The following is a 16,736-nucleotide window of genomic DNA, read 5'->3' as shown; positions in this document are numbered from 1 at the left end:
TCTGTCGTCCCCTTCTTCTTTTGCCCTCAATCTTTCCCAGCATTGGGCTGTTCTCAATCTTCTCCATTTATATCTTATGGTGCAGTAACTAATAACAGAGATGACAGAAAGAGATTGACCTTTTGAACACTGAAGAACAAATGAGAATAGTGACTGTCATTGAGAAATGCCTGCTTGCTTCAGATCTGTGGTTTACACATCGGTCTATCCATGTATATTTATAAAATAGTAATGAATCAAAAAGCATGATTAATTTAGTTCCTTATGAATTAGTGAAGCATATAATAGTAACAGGTTCTGAATGTGGAACAAATCATATTTTGGCAGCTTCAGGAGGGACTCTTGAAGAAAAGTGGACAAGGAAGAACAAGAAAGAAATGAAAGATCGGAAATGAAAGATCGGAAATGAAAGATGTACGGTTAAAAGAGAAAGAACAGCTCTTGACTGAAAAAAGTTAAAGATAGATTAATTCCTAACCCAATTCCTAACCCTAGAAAGAGAATGTAGGTGCTGCTTAGAACAGAGTGAAACAACTTATTAAGTCACAATCAGTGGGAATATTTAAAAGGATGCTTGGTAGAATAACAAAATTCTAATTGATTGTGGATGAAGGAAAAAATCCGTTGAGAAACAATTGTTGAAAAAACATGAGAAAAGAAAAAAATAACTTAATGTGGTGTTTTTCAAACTTGATAATTTTAAGATGTATGAATTTCAACTCCCAGAATTCTCCAATCAGCATGCTGGGGATTCAAATTCACTCATCTTAAAATTACCAAGTTTGAAAAACACTGGTCTAATATGTATAGATAGAAAACATATATTCAAAGAACGATTTAAAGTAAAGAAAGCAAAAGGGACATGGTGGCTCAGTGGCTAAGATGCTGAGCTTGTCAATCGAAAGGTCAGCAGTTCAGTGGTTCAAATCCCTAGGGCCGCATAATGGGGTGATCTCCCATTACTTGTCCCAGCTTCTGCCAAGTTACGAGCTTTTGAACTGTAAGTAAAAAAATGCAAGTAGAAAAATAGGCACCACCTTTGGTGGGAAGGTGTGCCCTTGGCATTTAGTCATGCTAGCCACAGAGACATCTTGGGACACATCTGGCTCTTCGGCTTTGAAACGGAGATGAGTACCGCCCCCTAGAGTCAGGAATGACTAGTACATATGTGCAAGGAGAACCTTTACCTTTACCTAAAGAATGCAAAATACATACAGTGTATAAGATGAAAACATAGGGATAGAAATGAATAGGATACATGTTGTGGTAGCACAAAGTGTGATGTAAAAAGTTAAGTAGCCAGGCCTATATCAATCCGATCACTTTTTTCTACAGCAGTCAATCAGATCTTTCTAAAACAAATTGCCTTCTTCCTCTGTGCAACTCCTATGCGGAATCCCCCCATAGCCATTGAAGGTTAATGACCACCCTGGTAATGAATTCTACCTATTTATTTATTTATTTATTTATTTATTTATTTATTTATTTATTTATTTATTTGTTCAATTTCTATAGCTGCCCATCTTGGTAAATGACTCTTGATGGCTTACAGTTCAGATGGTCGTAACTCAACTTCTACCTGTACACTTCTATCTTTTTCCAATCATCGTTTTCCATGTTAAAAATGCTTTGTCTAACTTCTGTGCATTTGCTTATAGAAAACACTTGGAGCAATCTCAATTGAAGGTAGACACTATTTTCAAAAGTATGTTTCTTCACCTTGATCCTGAGATAGGTGACACATGTGGATGGGATTTCTCCTTGCATTGATTTTAACAGTTATTAGCAATGGTGAAATGCGGCCAGATCTATCCGGCTTGTGCGAACCAGTAGGGCCGGCAGCGGGAGGCTCCGCCCACCTGCCAGGATGTCATTACGTCCCTTTTTTGACCCTCTGCGCAGAAGAGGCGCAAATGTTCACATTTCTGATCCAGTAGCGAAGGTAAGTGCATTTCACCACTGGTTATTAGACTAAGAAAAGAAACTTGGTTAGAGCAACTAGAGTACATCTATGTACTATACTAATTTTTTTTAAATAAAAGTGATATGAATTCATTTGCTGGCCTGAATCCTTATTGACTATTTCTTTTCATACTTTATTCATGCTAAAAAGTCTTTGCCTGCTTGTTTTGAAGGTAATTACAGGTTAAATAAATAGCAGCATACAGCTTGTATTCTGTTTGATTTATTAGGAAATTTGTGTAGTATTGTTGACTGTGCCAGAGAAAGGATAAAATAGTGTGAGGTTACTTTGGTCTATCAGTAAGTAAACTGACAGTGACCTTCTATTTGTTCATGACCCTGAATTCTTATTTTTCCCCTGACATTTTCCTCTGAATATCTCTTTAGATGATTTAGATGATATATTGAGTGGATTTTGGTTGGCTGTCATCACCATTGAAAATTGTCTGAGCCGAAGTGTAAGAAATCATTCTTAAACCTTTCCAGGATGAATAAAATATTTTATTGAAGAAAAATAAAATCTATACTCAGTAGTTATACACAAACAAACAGAAATGCACAATATCCATACCTTCATCTGGGATGATGTTATAGATCAGGGTCTACAAAAGCCATAAGGAAAGCTGGCTCACTCTTGTCTAAAAAAGTATTTCATGCTCTTCCAGTAGAGTATTAGAATGAGTTTTTTACACATTTTATCAGTGACCTAAAGTCTAACCCATGATCTTATGTTCGCAAGTTTTATTTGCAAGTGCGTAAAAGGCAGCATGGTGCAAGGTTGTTCTATTGCTTTTCAAAATGTGGTGAAGTAATCTTGTCTCTAGCTTTAATCTGGAAGGCTTTGGGGTTATGGACGGTCAACCCTTCTTTCATCTTTTCCCTTTACTCTGATCTGGTCTCAAAACCAATACAAGCACATTTAGTGAGCTGAACTATCTGTAGCACTCACAAGAATCAGTTCAGGAATCTGATTTACAGAAAATATTTACTATACAACCATATAAAACAATGATAGCAGTTTATCCAAACTGTCTCTTTTTTTCTAGTATATTGCAACAACACGCTTACTTGATGGACCGTTCTACCTCTTTGGAGAACTGATGCTAAAACACAAGAGTGCTCTTCACATTCATGGAAGTTTTAATCTGTACTTGAAATCTATATCATTTGAAGGTTGCAAAACACCAAGTCCAGCTCGCGATTGATCCAAGGAAGGGCATTTTACATTCATGTCAATTAGCTCCACTTCAAAATAGAAAAGCAAGAAAGCCAGAAATTGTTTGATTTCATTAATAGCAAACCATCTTCCCGGGCATTTTGCCAATCCTGTTCCAAACGGCATATAATAATATTTTAATTTGCGACCATTACGATAGAAAGTTTTTTCTTCTCCATTTTCTCCAAGATAACGATCAAATTTGAATGTCTGTAACAAAATTCAAAGCAGTGTATGTGTTAACTCAGCAATTTCTACAGAAACCTTAAGATAATTTGAGAGTTGCAAATGAAAATTGATATTCTTTTTCCTGGTGATTTGGAAATCAGTTGCTGAATATGTTACTAGCCAGATAAATTAAATACGATGATATATTTTGGAATATTGAACAACTTTCATGTAAAATATTGGATAAAATGTTGGAAATATGTAAAAGTTTCAGATCAAATTAATACTTTAAAACAGCACTTTGAAATGCAAAAACTTTGAGTAACCAATAAGCAATAAGCCCTGCTTCCTTTTTTACCCAATGAGTCGCCATAGCCTTGATTTTTTTGCATTTAGTTTTTCACTTCTAATGTTATCACTGTCTATAGATATTATTTCTTTGCTTTCTACTTATTTCAGATATTCTTTAGGGGGCAAGTTTTTTCCTCTTCATCATTAACTAGTATGAATTCAAAAGCAACAATTACTGTCTTTCAATCTGTCTGTTTATTACATTTTTATCCCGCCTTTATAATTTTTATCAATAGCTCAAGGTGGTAAATCTATTCCTTCTTCCTCCTATTTTCCCAACAACAATTAACTACATGAGATGTGTTAGGTTGAGGGAGTGTGAATGGTCCAAAATGACCCAGTTAGGTTTTTGGGTTTTTTTTTGCTTAAAGTGGGACAAGAATTAAGAATCTTCTAGGCTAGCACCTTTACCACTATACCAAACTTACTCTCTATGACTCTTTCTCTATTTCTCTCTCTCTCTCCATATATATATATTTATTTTATTTATTCATTTATTTATTTAAATTTTTATACCACCCTTCTCCCGAAGGACTCAGGGCGGTGTACAGCCAAGATTAAAACAATTAAATATACAAAATTAAAATATCAATTAAAATACATATTCAATAATGGCCAAATTAAAACCGTCAAATTGACCCAGACTAAAATACCCCATATAAAATTACTAAAAATTAAAAATTTGAAAATTTAAAAATCAAGCCAGTCCCGCTTGGATAAATAAATAAGTTTTCAATTCACGGCGAAAGGTCCGAAGGTCAGGTAGTTGGCGCAAACCGGGGGGAAGTTCGTTCCAGAGGGTAGGTGCTCCAACAGAGAAGGCCCTTCCCCTGGGGGCCGCCAGCCGACATTGCTTGGCGGATGGCACCCTGAGAAGACCCTCTCTGTGAGAGCGTACGGGTCGGTGGGAGGCATAAGGTAACAGCAGGCGGTCCCGTAAGTACCCAGGTCCTAAGCCATGGAGCGCTTTAAAGGTGGTAACCAGAACCTTGAAGCGTGCCCGAAAGACCACAGGTAGCCAGTGTAGACTGCGCAGGAGTGGTGTTACCCGGGAGCAACGTGGAGCTCCCTCAATCACCCGCGCAGCTGCATACTGGACTAGCTAAGTCTCCGAGTGCACTTCAGGGGTAGCCCCATGTAGAGAGCATTGCAATAATACAGACGAGAAGTGACGAGAGCATGAGTGACCGTGCATAAGGCATCCCGGTCCAGAAAGGGGCGCAACTGGCGAACCAGGCAAACCTGGTAAAAGGCTCTCCTGGAGACGGCCGCCAGGTGATCTTCAAACGATAGCTGTCCATCCAAGTTGCGTACCCTCTCTGTTGGGGCCAGTGACTCGCCCCCAACAGTCAGCCGCGGTTGCAGCTGACTGTACCGGGGTGCCGGCATCCACAGCCACTCCGTCTTGGTTGGATTGAGTCTGAGTCTGTTTCTCCCCATCCAGACCCGTACAGCCTCCAGGCAACGGGACAACACTTCGACAGCTTCGTTGGGGTGGCCCGGGGTAGAAAAGTACAGCTGAGTGTCATCAGCGTACAGCTGATAACTCACCCCGAAGCCACTGATGACCTCGCACAACGGCTTCATATAGATGTTGAACAGGAGAGGCGAGAGAATCGACCCCTGAGGCACCCCACAAGTAAGGCACCTCGCGGTCGATCTCTGCCCTCCTGTCAACACCGTCTGCGACCGGTCGGAGAGATAGGAGGACAACCACCGATAAACGGTGCCTCCCACTCCCAAACTCCCCAACCGGCGCAGCAGGATACCATGGTCGATGGTATCAAAAGCCGATGAAAGATCTAACAGGACCAGGGCAGAGGAGCAACCCCTATCCCTGGCCCTCCAGAGGTCATCCACCAATGCGACCAAAGCTGTCTCCGTGCTATACCCAGACCGGAAGCCGGACTGGAACGGGTCTAGATAGACAGCTTCATCCAGGTACTGGGGAAGCTGCCACACCACCACACTCTCTACAACCTTCGCAACAAAGCGAAGGTTGGAGACTGGACGGTAATTACCCAAAATAGTTGGGTCCAGGGAAGGCTTCTTGAGGAGGGGTCTCACCACCGCCTCTTTCAAGGCGGCGGGAAAGACCCCTTCCAACAAAGAAGCATTTATAATTCCCCAGAGCCAGCCTCGTGTCACCTCCTGAGTGGCCAGCACCAGCCAGGAGGGACACGGGTCCAGTAAACATGTAGTGGCATGTAACCTCCCCAGCAGCCTGTCCATGTCCTCGGGAGCCACAGAATCAAACTCATCCCAAACAACATCAACAAGACGCGTCTCAGTCATCTCACCCGGATCATCACAATCTTGGTCCAAACTATCCCGAAGCTGAGCGATTTTATCGTATAGATAACCACTAAACTCCTCGGCGCGTCCCTGCAAAGGGTCATCCCGTCCCCCCTGGTGTAAGGGGGAATGGGTCACCCGAAATAGGGCGGCCGGGCGGTTATCTGCCGACGCAATGAGGGTGGAAACGTAGGAACGTTTCGCCACCCTCAGTGCCACTAGGTAGGCTTTTGAAAAAGACCTAACTAGTGTCCGATCAGCCTCGGAATGGCTGGACCTCCAGGTACTCTCTAGGCGTCTTCTCCAGCGTTTCATCTCTCTCAGCTCCTCAGAGAACCAAGGAGCCAACTGAGATCTACGCCGGGTCAGAGGCCGCAAAGGCACGACATGGTCCAAAGCCCCAGCCGCGGCCTGTTCCCAGGCCGCAACTAGTTCTTCGGTCGTGCCATGGGCAAGATCCTCAGGAAACGGCCCAAGCTCCGTCAGGAACCTCTCAGGATCCATCAGGTGCCTGGGACAGAACCAACGCATTGGTTCCGTCTCCCTGTGGTGGTGAGCGGCGGTCTGAAAGTCTAGGTGGAGGAGAAAATGATCTGTCCATGACACCGGTATCGTCACTAAATCCCCTAATACCAGATCATTAAACCACTGTCCAGAGATATAAATCAAGTCCAGTGTGGACCCCCCCCCCCGTGTGTGTAGGGCCATCAGTTATTTGAATCAGGTCCAAGGCCGTCATGGAAGACTGGAACTCCTGAACTCCTGGAAATCAGGAGTATACACATACATTTTCCTGAATGCCATCACTCTGCTAAGGTAATATAACCTTGTTGCTTGTAGCTTTATATTTATATTGTTTTATTTATTCTAGTATGATTTGATTGCTTATGTAGTATCCTATGACTATCACTAAGTGTCGTATCTTATGATTCTTGATGATTTTTTTTCTTTTATGTACACTGAGAGCATATGCACCAAAGACAAATTCCTTGTGTGTCCAAACACACTTGGCCAATAAAGAATTCTATTCTATTCTATTCTATTCTATTCTATTCTATTCTATTCTATTCTATTCTATTCTATTCTATTTGCATTGTTATCATTTAATTTTAACTTTCACAAGATTATGAACTTCTGGGCAATAATGGCAGATTGAAGATGGATCCATAAGAATAAAACTGCTAGATACGACCAAAAAAAAAAAAAAATCCTGTGAATGGATTGGCTCTTTGGAACTCCTTTCCAGATCAAGGAGAGGGCTAGAATTATCCAGACTTGCTTTATCCACAAGGTCCCCATGAAGAGATAGTAACATAGCAATCTCCAGCAGGTTTGAGAATTATGGAAATCTGTGCAAAATCATCACACCTAAGGCATGGTTTAGCATCTTCAAAAGCACCCTGGATTTGCCTACTACATTTCTTAACTATTCTAGGAAGTTACCTGCTAATCATATGTTTATTTATTAATAACCTTCTAAATGCAAGATTTACCACGTCGGGAGTTCCCTGGATTAATGAAGGTTTATTTAAATTTAAAGATTAAAAATAAGAAGAAAAAACTTTTGGAAAACACCAAAAAGGGGGCTACAATGTTAATTTTGGAAAAGTAAGGGGCTAGGTGGACTTGAAAGAATATTTCCTATGAGATACTTAAAATGATGTGAAAGAATATGTGAAAATTCTTTCTTTCTTCTATCCCTTCGCACTTCTTTCTTTACTGTTCATATTGTTCTTTGTATTTGTATTTGTATTTATCTTTGTATTGTACACTTTAATAAAATTATCAGCAAAACAGATGATTTGGCACCCAATTCTATGGCTTCTTTCTTGCTATATCCAGAGTACTGTGCTGTATATTAACTCTTTCTACCTATGATCATGGTTTAATTAATAACTTCAGTCTATTTCTTTCCCAGTAATTTATCAACATCGGTAAAACATAATGTCTTAAGAACCTAAAACTGAAATAATTATTGGGATGATATTTAAACTGATTAATTATATCATTATGAATGAAAAGTATTAATCCACCTAATTATTGGTAATAGTGAGGCAAAGATGGAGTCTGAAGAAATACTGATATTATTCTGTCTACCGTATTAACTTCTCACCTGTGGAAGAATTCACTGAGCAGATTATAATTTGTTTTATAATATAGAATAATTCTTTACAATTCATAGTCAGGCAAACTGTTTTGTTGGAAAACTCACCAGTGGATCAGGATAAATTTCAGGATCAAGATGCAACAGCTGGGGATAAACAGCTATGATGTCGTCTTTGCGGATATTGTGGGAATTGTTGCCCAATTGCAAAATAAAATCTTTCTTTGCAACTCGGACTGTCATGGATGCACTGGAGAGTCTTAGTGCTTCTTTTATAATGCTGTCTGTATAAAGAGAATAGAAATGAACTTTTATCTAAATGTAAGATAAACAGCTGTGTTACTGTACCGATAATAAAGTCAAAAGTAATCTGATCCAGTAAAATGAAAAACCAAAACCAATGCACAAACTGTTGTTCCAGCCAAGCATACTATATTTCATCATTAGAGCAGGACTAAGACTATTATCCAGCTGATTTGTTCTGATGATTAGTGGTTTCTAAATTCTAGCAGAAGGGAGTTCATATATTTCAGCAAAAGTTAACCAAGCGTACCTAATATAGGCATGTCATCTAGCTGTTTTTGATTCAAGCAAATGGGTTTCCTGCTTGAACAGATCTTTTTGCCAGCATCTTTCAGCACTCGTTCCGCCTCTTTTGTAGCTGCTTTCATTGCACTGGGATTCCTGTAAGAAAAAGACATAGTGAAATCACAATACAAATGTTTATTATTAATCATCTGTGTTGTCCATCTTACTAAGGTGACTCTAGACATTAATCTAAGCCATACAATGAACAGTTATAAAAATGCATTATTACGGTCATTGTGCACTATCCTCAGAAACAGCTCTAGATTGAATGAGTTTCAGGCAGGCCTTGAAGCCATGATAATCATATCTTTAAAAAAACCAAGAAAGGAAGCATGGCCATTGACAGCAGTTCTATCTTGACTCAGCTACGAAATGTGGTTGCATGGTTCAGTTTGCCTATGGAAATGTTCTATCTACATCCTCTCTATGATCAGCTTTACTGTTTTTTATTTTACTTCTCAGTCTTAGTACCCCACTATCAAAATGTATTCTGAAAGCTTGTTTTTAGTTTCATATATCCAAATAGGAAACAATTGAGAAATTATAACATCCTAAGTACTGGAGACTCAAGCATCAGAACCTGGAAATTGGCACGTTGTAACTTTAACAGAACTAAATTTATATTTCTGCAGCAATTATGACTAAACAAGTCGCACAATTATTGTAGGGTATTCAGTTCACCCTTTTTTACAACCCTTAAGGCATATTAAACCATTCAATCATGTTTATTAGGATTCAGTTCGGTTCTCCAAGATATTTCCCTAATGCAATTGTAAAATTAATGTTCCAAGCATTAAGGCCCAAACATGGACCATGACCATGGACGTGTAAGATCATGTCTGATCCTACAATGCTAGTATTTCTGCTGATTATAGACAACTACCAATCTTGTAGGCATCAAATTTCTATGGAGATATTATGTAGTTTCATCTTTTCTCCTGAATATAGATGCCAATTATGGAAGTCAGATTAATGGTAAGCAAATCAAAATAGGACATGTATCATCAGAATAATCTCACCAGTGTATTTAAATGTGATTGCCAAATATTAGGATGCTGCAAGCATTCGTTACAAGGTATTTACACAATTTAACTCTGAGCAAATATAAATGGCCTTTTTAGGAGTTTATTTTAATGCTCTTCCTTTTGTAATATTGGTTTCATGAAACTCCTTATCTTCAGAGATGTTCTCTAAAAGATTCCTGGCCATCATGGAATCAGTAAATGCAGATTATCCTAGGATAACAAATCCTGAATTTCTGTCCAGCATAAGCTTTGTAAGACTTCTGATTTGAAGTCATTAGGTAATATTGGTTTGTAAAAGGCTGTTCTAAGCTTTGTAGCAAAAATGGAACATATAAATAGTGTTTTACAAAGTAATAACCTAAAAGGTAAAGGTTCCCCTCGCACATACGTGCTAGTCGTTGCCGACTCTAGGGAGCAGTGCTCATCTCTGTTTCAAAGCCAAAGAGCCAGCGCTGTCCAAATACGTTTCCATGGTCATGTGGCCGGCATGATTCAATGCCAAAGGCGCATGGAACGCTGTTACCTTCCCACCAAAGGTGGTCCCTATTTTTTCTACTTGCATTTTTTTACGTGCTTTCGAAACTGCTAGGTTGGCAGAAGCTGGGACAAATAACGGGAGCTCACCCCCTTACACGGCAGCACTAGGGATTCGAACCGCCAAATTGCCGACCTTTCGATCAGCAAGCTCAGCTGTCTTAGCCCCTGAGCCACCCTTTTATAAATAGTGTTTTACAAAGTAATAACCTACAGCAGTACAATTCCCAAAGAGCTTGTTTTTCAATTCTTCCCAGTTTTGAGGACTTATGCACTGCTCATTTCTTAACAAACCATGTCTATCATGGCTACAGTGTCAGGTGCAAAAGATCAGGTCCACATGTGAAAGTCCAGTTTAACTGATTGATTGCTAAAAGCCTATGTACAGGAATCTTCTCAACTTATAATCAGGTTAATGGGTCAATGGCAATCAAGGGGGGGGATGTTGACATTCTCTGTGGCTAAGTAATAATTCTAGTCCAGGGGTGTCAAACTGGAGGCCCATGGGGTGGATGTGTCACACGCAGGCCATGCCCACCCCAGCTCCGTGAAGGGAAAAAATATTGCGAAACATCACATGACGGCATCAAGATGCTGTAAGTTTGACACCTGTGTTCTAGGCTGATCCCTCTTTTTACTTGTCCCCTGGTTCTGCCACTCTTTCTCTACAGAGCTCTAATAAATCATGCTTTATTAATAGTGTCTGAAATCAGACAGGCAGAAGAAAATGTTTAACGAATATCATTAATATATTTAAAAATATTCATCCAGCATATCAACCACTACTCATCTCACCATTTTGTCAACAGTAAATAAACTGACCATAATAAATAGAAATAGTTTTCTTATTGGCCACTATTTGTATGAACTCACCTAATAAGATAGAATGAACTCCAAAATGTAGCAGGTATTGTGTTAGCTTGTGATGCCCAGAGGATTGCAAGATGTGTCTTTGCTTTATCCATATCATCAAAGGTGGACAATGTATCATTCAAGTACATACGGAGAGAAATGAGTTCAGAAATGTTTTCTCTTTTTTTAAGGTTCTCATGGAGCAGAGCTTCAGCTAGCTTCTCTCGTGCACTGTAAGCATTTTTAAATAGATGGATTGGAAGACCTGCTACAAGAGCTGGGAAGATTTGGTCAAATTCCTTGAAGTTCTCTAGGGCACTGAGGATACGTGCTCTCTGGGCTTGTTGACTAGAAGCAAGGAACTTGTCTTGATGTGTATTAAATTCTGTACCAAAAAGTGTTAAAAACCCAGATTCAAACATCACACGATAGCAGAATTCATAAAGCTTATCAGTGACCCAGTCACTGAGATTCATTTTTTCTGCACTTGACTCCACCATGACATAATGCAGGTTCTCCATCATAGTTTCACTGAGAAATGTTAAGGCATTACCCTGCAATTTTCTTATGATGGTATGGTGCATATTCTCAGTAGTGAATCCATCGCTTGGATCAATGCTTGCGTGTCCAAAGGCCTGCCACCAAATATTGAGAATATTAATTGCCACTAATTAATTATCTAATCTCTTCTCCTATCCCTCTTCTCACCTTATTTTGTTGGCATTTAACCCACCACAAATCATCTTAAAGGTAGAACTGAATGACACTACTTAGAGTGTTGTATGTCCTGGTCTAACTGAATAATAACGTGCATCTGAAATTGAAAGCACTTTATTTTTTCTATAATTTATAAAAGGGGAAGAAAAACCATAGGGATGAGGTATACTTAAACATATTGCCTACTGATTGATTCTGAGTGATAAGAGTACAGCCATTTAGAATCCCCATTTAGTAACAATTTAAACTCCGGAGATTCATCTATAGTAGGAAAAGGATTTACATCCATCATTGGCTTTATATGGTGGATGAGAAAATGTTAGCAAATACTAAATCTGAAACCAATCTAAAACCTATCTTCCAGATTAAAAATCCATCATAATAATGATTGTCTCTATGGCAGAAAATTTATACTTCAAATGAATTGTTGTTACTGTATGTATACTGAGAAATGCAGCATTTATATTTCTGCTTTCCAACAGTAGTCTAAATTACAGAGGTGGGGAGATAAAATTTGACACTTAACTGGTGCCTTTATTTGAAAGATATAAATCATGCTGACACCAGCCTAAGGGCAAGTATTATCAGGCAAGAAAGCACAAAATTACACCCTGAATCAGTCAGATCAATCATTAAACTGACACTAAGTTAGAATCCTACATTTATATTCTTGCTTTTTTTGCTATTGTTATGTCTTTTGAAAATAAATAATTTAAAATGAAATTTCTAGGTACAACTGGAAGTTAGTCCCAATGAGTGCATAGGAACTGTACAATAAATTCATCTGTATTCCCGCAATTCATCTTCGTAAGTATGCTGGCATTGATTAATCAAAATCCATAAAGAAAATCAATCTCAATATACATTAAGGAAGATTCTTTTAGGTTGTAAAAGAAGTAGAGGCAATTTGAATTACTGAATTCTAAGTAAGACAAAGCAATAAGTAAATTTAATGTGAAATTTGGTTTCACCCCATCGGACTTAAAAGTTTGAATCTGAAGAATATTGGGACAGCATCCTTATATTGTGCTAACAACCCCAAACCCCACACCAATCACTATTTGATGGCATGGTTTTGAAACTGAGCCCTTCACCCTGCCCACTTTCAACAGAAAAAGTACTTTATTACTATAGTTATTCTTTTTAAATGCTACCTTTGCTGAAGTTGCAAAATGGAATTTTTTCCAGTCCAGGTTTTTTCCTTGTTGCATCACTGCATGATAGGAGAAAGGATCTGTGAGGAAATGGACATATTTTCCAGCCAATTGACATGTGAAAGTGGGACCATGCTTCTTTTGTCGTTCCCTGAGGAATTTGAGAGGATTGACCCCAAATTGTAAAGCACAGCCAAGATATGGAAGCATTCCATTCTCCAAAGGTGGCTCCCCTTGACGTCTAAGAAAGGAATATATTCATATTTACATACAGTGTAAATTTACAATATAAATTAAGGTTTGCAATAGTGATGAATATCTGTAGCTTGGGTGTAGGATGGGATCCCCTAAACTCTGCTGAAGATATTGGTATCTTGGTAACGAAATGTTCAGAAACCAACCCACAAGCTGGGAGAATAAACCCTCATAAATTAAGGTTTTGCCTTGATGTTTGCTGTGCAAACTCTATTTATAACTTGGTACTTTCACCATTACTAGGAAGACTTTGCTCTCCTGAGTGATAAATCTGTTGAGGAGGTAGTAGAGAATTGATGAGAACTAAGACAGTGATTTGAATCCAGTCTGGAAGCTTAATATAGCTCCAATAATTAGAATGATTGTAAATCTGATTGTAAATCAAATTCAATAAAATCTATTTGCCAAACTAAAGATATCATTTATACTTTGTTTACTTTGGGGCAGTTTATCTAACCCTTTGAATAAAATGCTGATTCATGATAAAATATGAATAATCTATGTATATATAATTACAATGTCTATTTACACATATCTCTATTTCTTTCATATATATACATATTTCTACATTTATGCTGCAAATAGATTATAGAATCCTTTTCTGCTTTCCTATACATATACACCTGAACAATCAATCATTGTATCAGTTAATAAGTGTTAAGCACATATTTTTTTCCAAAATAAATCTATAATATTATTAAAAGGGAAGAAAATCAGAATTAATGAAAGAACATTTGAAAGTAATCTTCCTTACCTTTTTCTTACTCCCAGAACATACCACAAACTACCACACAATATCATCATTGCTCCCCATGTCAAAAGCAAAGCCAACATGTCAGATAACTATACTAAATTCCAAAAATGATACAAGTCTGAGACTGATACAGGCAATTTCAAAGGGCCACTTCTTAGATTCAGCAGGCTCACCTATTTATTTCACTGAACTAAAATAACCTGTGCAAGCTATTAATTAACTATTTCTGTACAAAATTTCTATGCTTGCTTTTGAAGCAAAAGCTATGTGAAAAATTGGATTGCACACCTTAGATTTGACCTTGAGCTGATTATCAGTTATCAGGAAAGGTCCAAAGTAATCAAAGAAATTAATGGCTGATATTTTAAAGGTCTATCAGATGTGATTTCATCTATCAAGTAGACTTAACAAATACAGTTTATAGCTTGGCTTTATGTGAATAACTTGGCTTTATTTGATAATTCCACACACCTACTAAGTTATCTGGAATATCACCACCTACTTTTGCCTTAGGCAGCCTTCTCTAAGCTGTTGCCCTCCAACTTGTTATATTATAGCTTACATACTCTGTTGGCTGACCATTCCGGAAGTTATAATCTAATATATCTAAGGAGAGAAAAAAAGAAATAAATCTATCTTTGCCCATGATAACAGACAAATTTAGTTGGCTGTTACTAGAGTTGTGCCATACTTTAGATTTGATTTGAAGGCAAAGGGGCACTTGGGACATTGTCTAGTACTCACATGCAGCTCCTTAAGGCAGCTGGACCTTTCCATGGAATTATACAGCTGTTCTCTACCATTGCAGCATGATCTCAGGGAAAGATGGATTTGACTGAGGAAGTTGTAGGCATATGCTTGCATGCCTTTTTGCCTTTAAATCTGAAGTGCTGTCCAATTCCAACTCCTACGTCTTGCAAAAAGAAAATTGTTTTCACTTTATAGATTTCATCTACAGTCACAGCACAAGGGAAATAAATGTTGGTAGAAATTTTTTGTATACTATTTGCCTATCGTACAAAGTAGTTGCAGTCTGAGTTCATTATAGCTTCAATAACTCTTTTATAAGAGAAAGAAAGAGCTGATGATGAATTATCTAACTCAAAAGGAAATTATGTTCTCTAACTAATACCTGTCTTTCTAAACAATAAGATTAATAGATATATTATATATTCCTAAAATGTAATTGTATGATGCAGGCTGAAATACAGTGATTAAATAAGGATCAAGGAAAGAATGTTAAATAATATCCCAAACGTTTTATTTATCCTACCAAATTTTATATTTTAACATGTGAAATTATTTTAAAAATATATAAAATTATAAAAAATCTAAGCATTCAGAGTTTCCACTAGAGGGAGCCATAAATTTCTATGCAATACTGTAAATAATGAAGAAATACAGTATGCAGAAGGAAAATTAGAATAGAATAGAATAGAATAGAATAGAATAGAATAGAATAGAATAGAATAGAATAGAATAGAATAGAATAGAATTTTTTATTGGCCAAGTGTGATTGGACACACAAGGAATTTGTCTTGGTACATATGCTTTTAGTGTACATAAAAGAAAAGATACCTTCATCAAGGTATAACATTTACAACACAAATGATGGTCAATATATCAATATAACTCATAAGGATTGCCAACAACAAAGTTACAGTCATACAGTCATAACTGGAAGGAGATTGGTGATGGGAACGATGAGAAGATTAATAGTAGTGCAGATTTAGTAAATAGTTTGACAGTGTTGAGGGAATTATTTGTTTAGCAGAGTGATGGCCTTCGGGGGAAAACTGTTCTTGTGTCTAGTTGTTCTGTTGTGCAGTGCTCTATAGCGTCGTTTTGAGAGTAGGAGTTGAAACAGTTTATGTCCAGGATGTGACGTCTTTATATGAATGTGGGTTTTGGAACACATTTTTTTCTTTTTCCCCTTTGAAGCTCTTTTTTAGAATTAATGTGGATACATGTATCTCTTCCAATATTGTGGTCATCTTGACAGGAGAATCGTACTGAGATCTAGAAAGGAGACAGAACTCTTGAGGTTTTGTACTTTTCAGAAGCATTTTTCACCATCTGCCATGGCATTTCTTTAGGGCTGCCAGGTGGGATGGAGTTTTGGACCACTGTAGGTTTTACATTATTGTTGAGTTATAGAGTTATAAAAAATTTATAGAGAAACCAATCATGGATGGAAATTCTGAATTAGGTGCCAGCCATGCTTCCCCTCAAAAGACTTAGTGAGCTTCACATCAGAGGTGGGTTTCAGTAGGTTCTGACCAGTCCTGGAGAACCGGTAGTGGAAATTTTGAGTAGTTTGGATAACTGGTAGTAAAAATTCTGACTGGCCCCGCCCCCATCTATCCGCTGCCTCCCAAGTCCCACCTGATGGAGAGGAAATGGGAATTTTACAGTAACCTTCCTGTTGTGACCCAGGTTCCTGGACCCAGACTCCTGGACTCGGATGATTCAGAAAATGAGGGAGAAGACCTGGCAAGCCCTGTTTCTCTTGAGCCCTCTCCCTCCCTGGCACCCACTCAAAGGGAGGGGCCGGCACGGCCTGATTCTCCCGGGCCTTCTTCTGATTTGGCAACGCCCCAAGAACAGTTTTGGAGGGACGCAAGATTACGAAGGCTTGATCGACGTGCGCAGCAGCGGAAGAGTTGGGACAAAGCCAAGTCATAATTGTCATGCAGTGACATCTGCAGAGACTATAAATAGGAGGCGGGACTTCCTGGTTTTTTGTCTCGGACAAAGCAAT

The 16,736-nt window shown here is 38.4% G+C and overlaps 1 protein-coding gene across 3 annotated transcripts in view; it reads right to left on the bottom strand.

The window, feature by feature from the left end:
• Positions 1 to 2,451: 2,451 nt before the first annotated feature.
• Positions 2,452 to 16,736, bottom strand: part of LOC131195405 (cytochrome P450 7A1) — a 47,960-nt gene continuing 33,675 nt past the window's right edge. The window contains exons 3-8 of one of the 3 annotated variants that reach the window (XM_058177272.1): positions 14,720 to 14,888; positions 12,967 to 13,207; positions 11,117 to 11,730; positions 8,650 to 8,780; positions 8,205 to 8,380; positions 2,452 to 3,388 (exon numbers count right to left, since the gene is read on the bottom strand). In XM_058177272.1, the coding sequence (XP_058033255.1) occupies positions 3,092 to 3,388; positions 8,205 to 8,380; positions 8,650 to 8,780; positions 11,117 to 11,730; positions 12,967 to 13,207; positions 14,720 to 14,778 (1,518 nt within the window). In that variant the 5' untranslated portion in view covers positions 14,779 to 14,888 and the 3' untranslated portion in view covers positions 2,452 to 3,091. Of the gene's footprint in view, positions 3,389 to 8,204; positions 8,381 to 8,649; positions 8,781 to 11,116; positions 11,731 to 12,966; positions 13,208 to 14,719; positions 15,404 to 16,736 lie in introns of those variants that run through there. The other 2 variants (XM_058177271.1, XM_058177273.1) reach the window with 2 other exon arrangements.

The sequence above is a fragment of the Ahaetulla prasina genome, chromosome 3 (genome assembly GCF_028640845.1).
Source record: "Ahaetulla prasina isolate Xishuangbanna chromosome 3, ASM2864084v1, whole genome shotgun sequence".
Classification (NCBI taxonomy): domain Eukaryota; kingdom Metazoa; phylum Chordata; class Lepidosauria; order Squamata; family Colubridae; genus Ahaetulla; species Ahaetulla prasina.
Note: the sequence above shows the minus strand (reverse complement) of the source record. Positions and strands in the feature narration are given on the sequence as shown.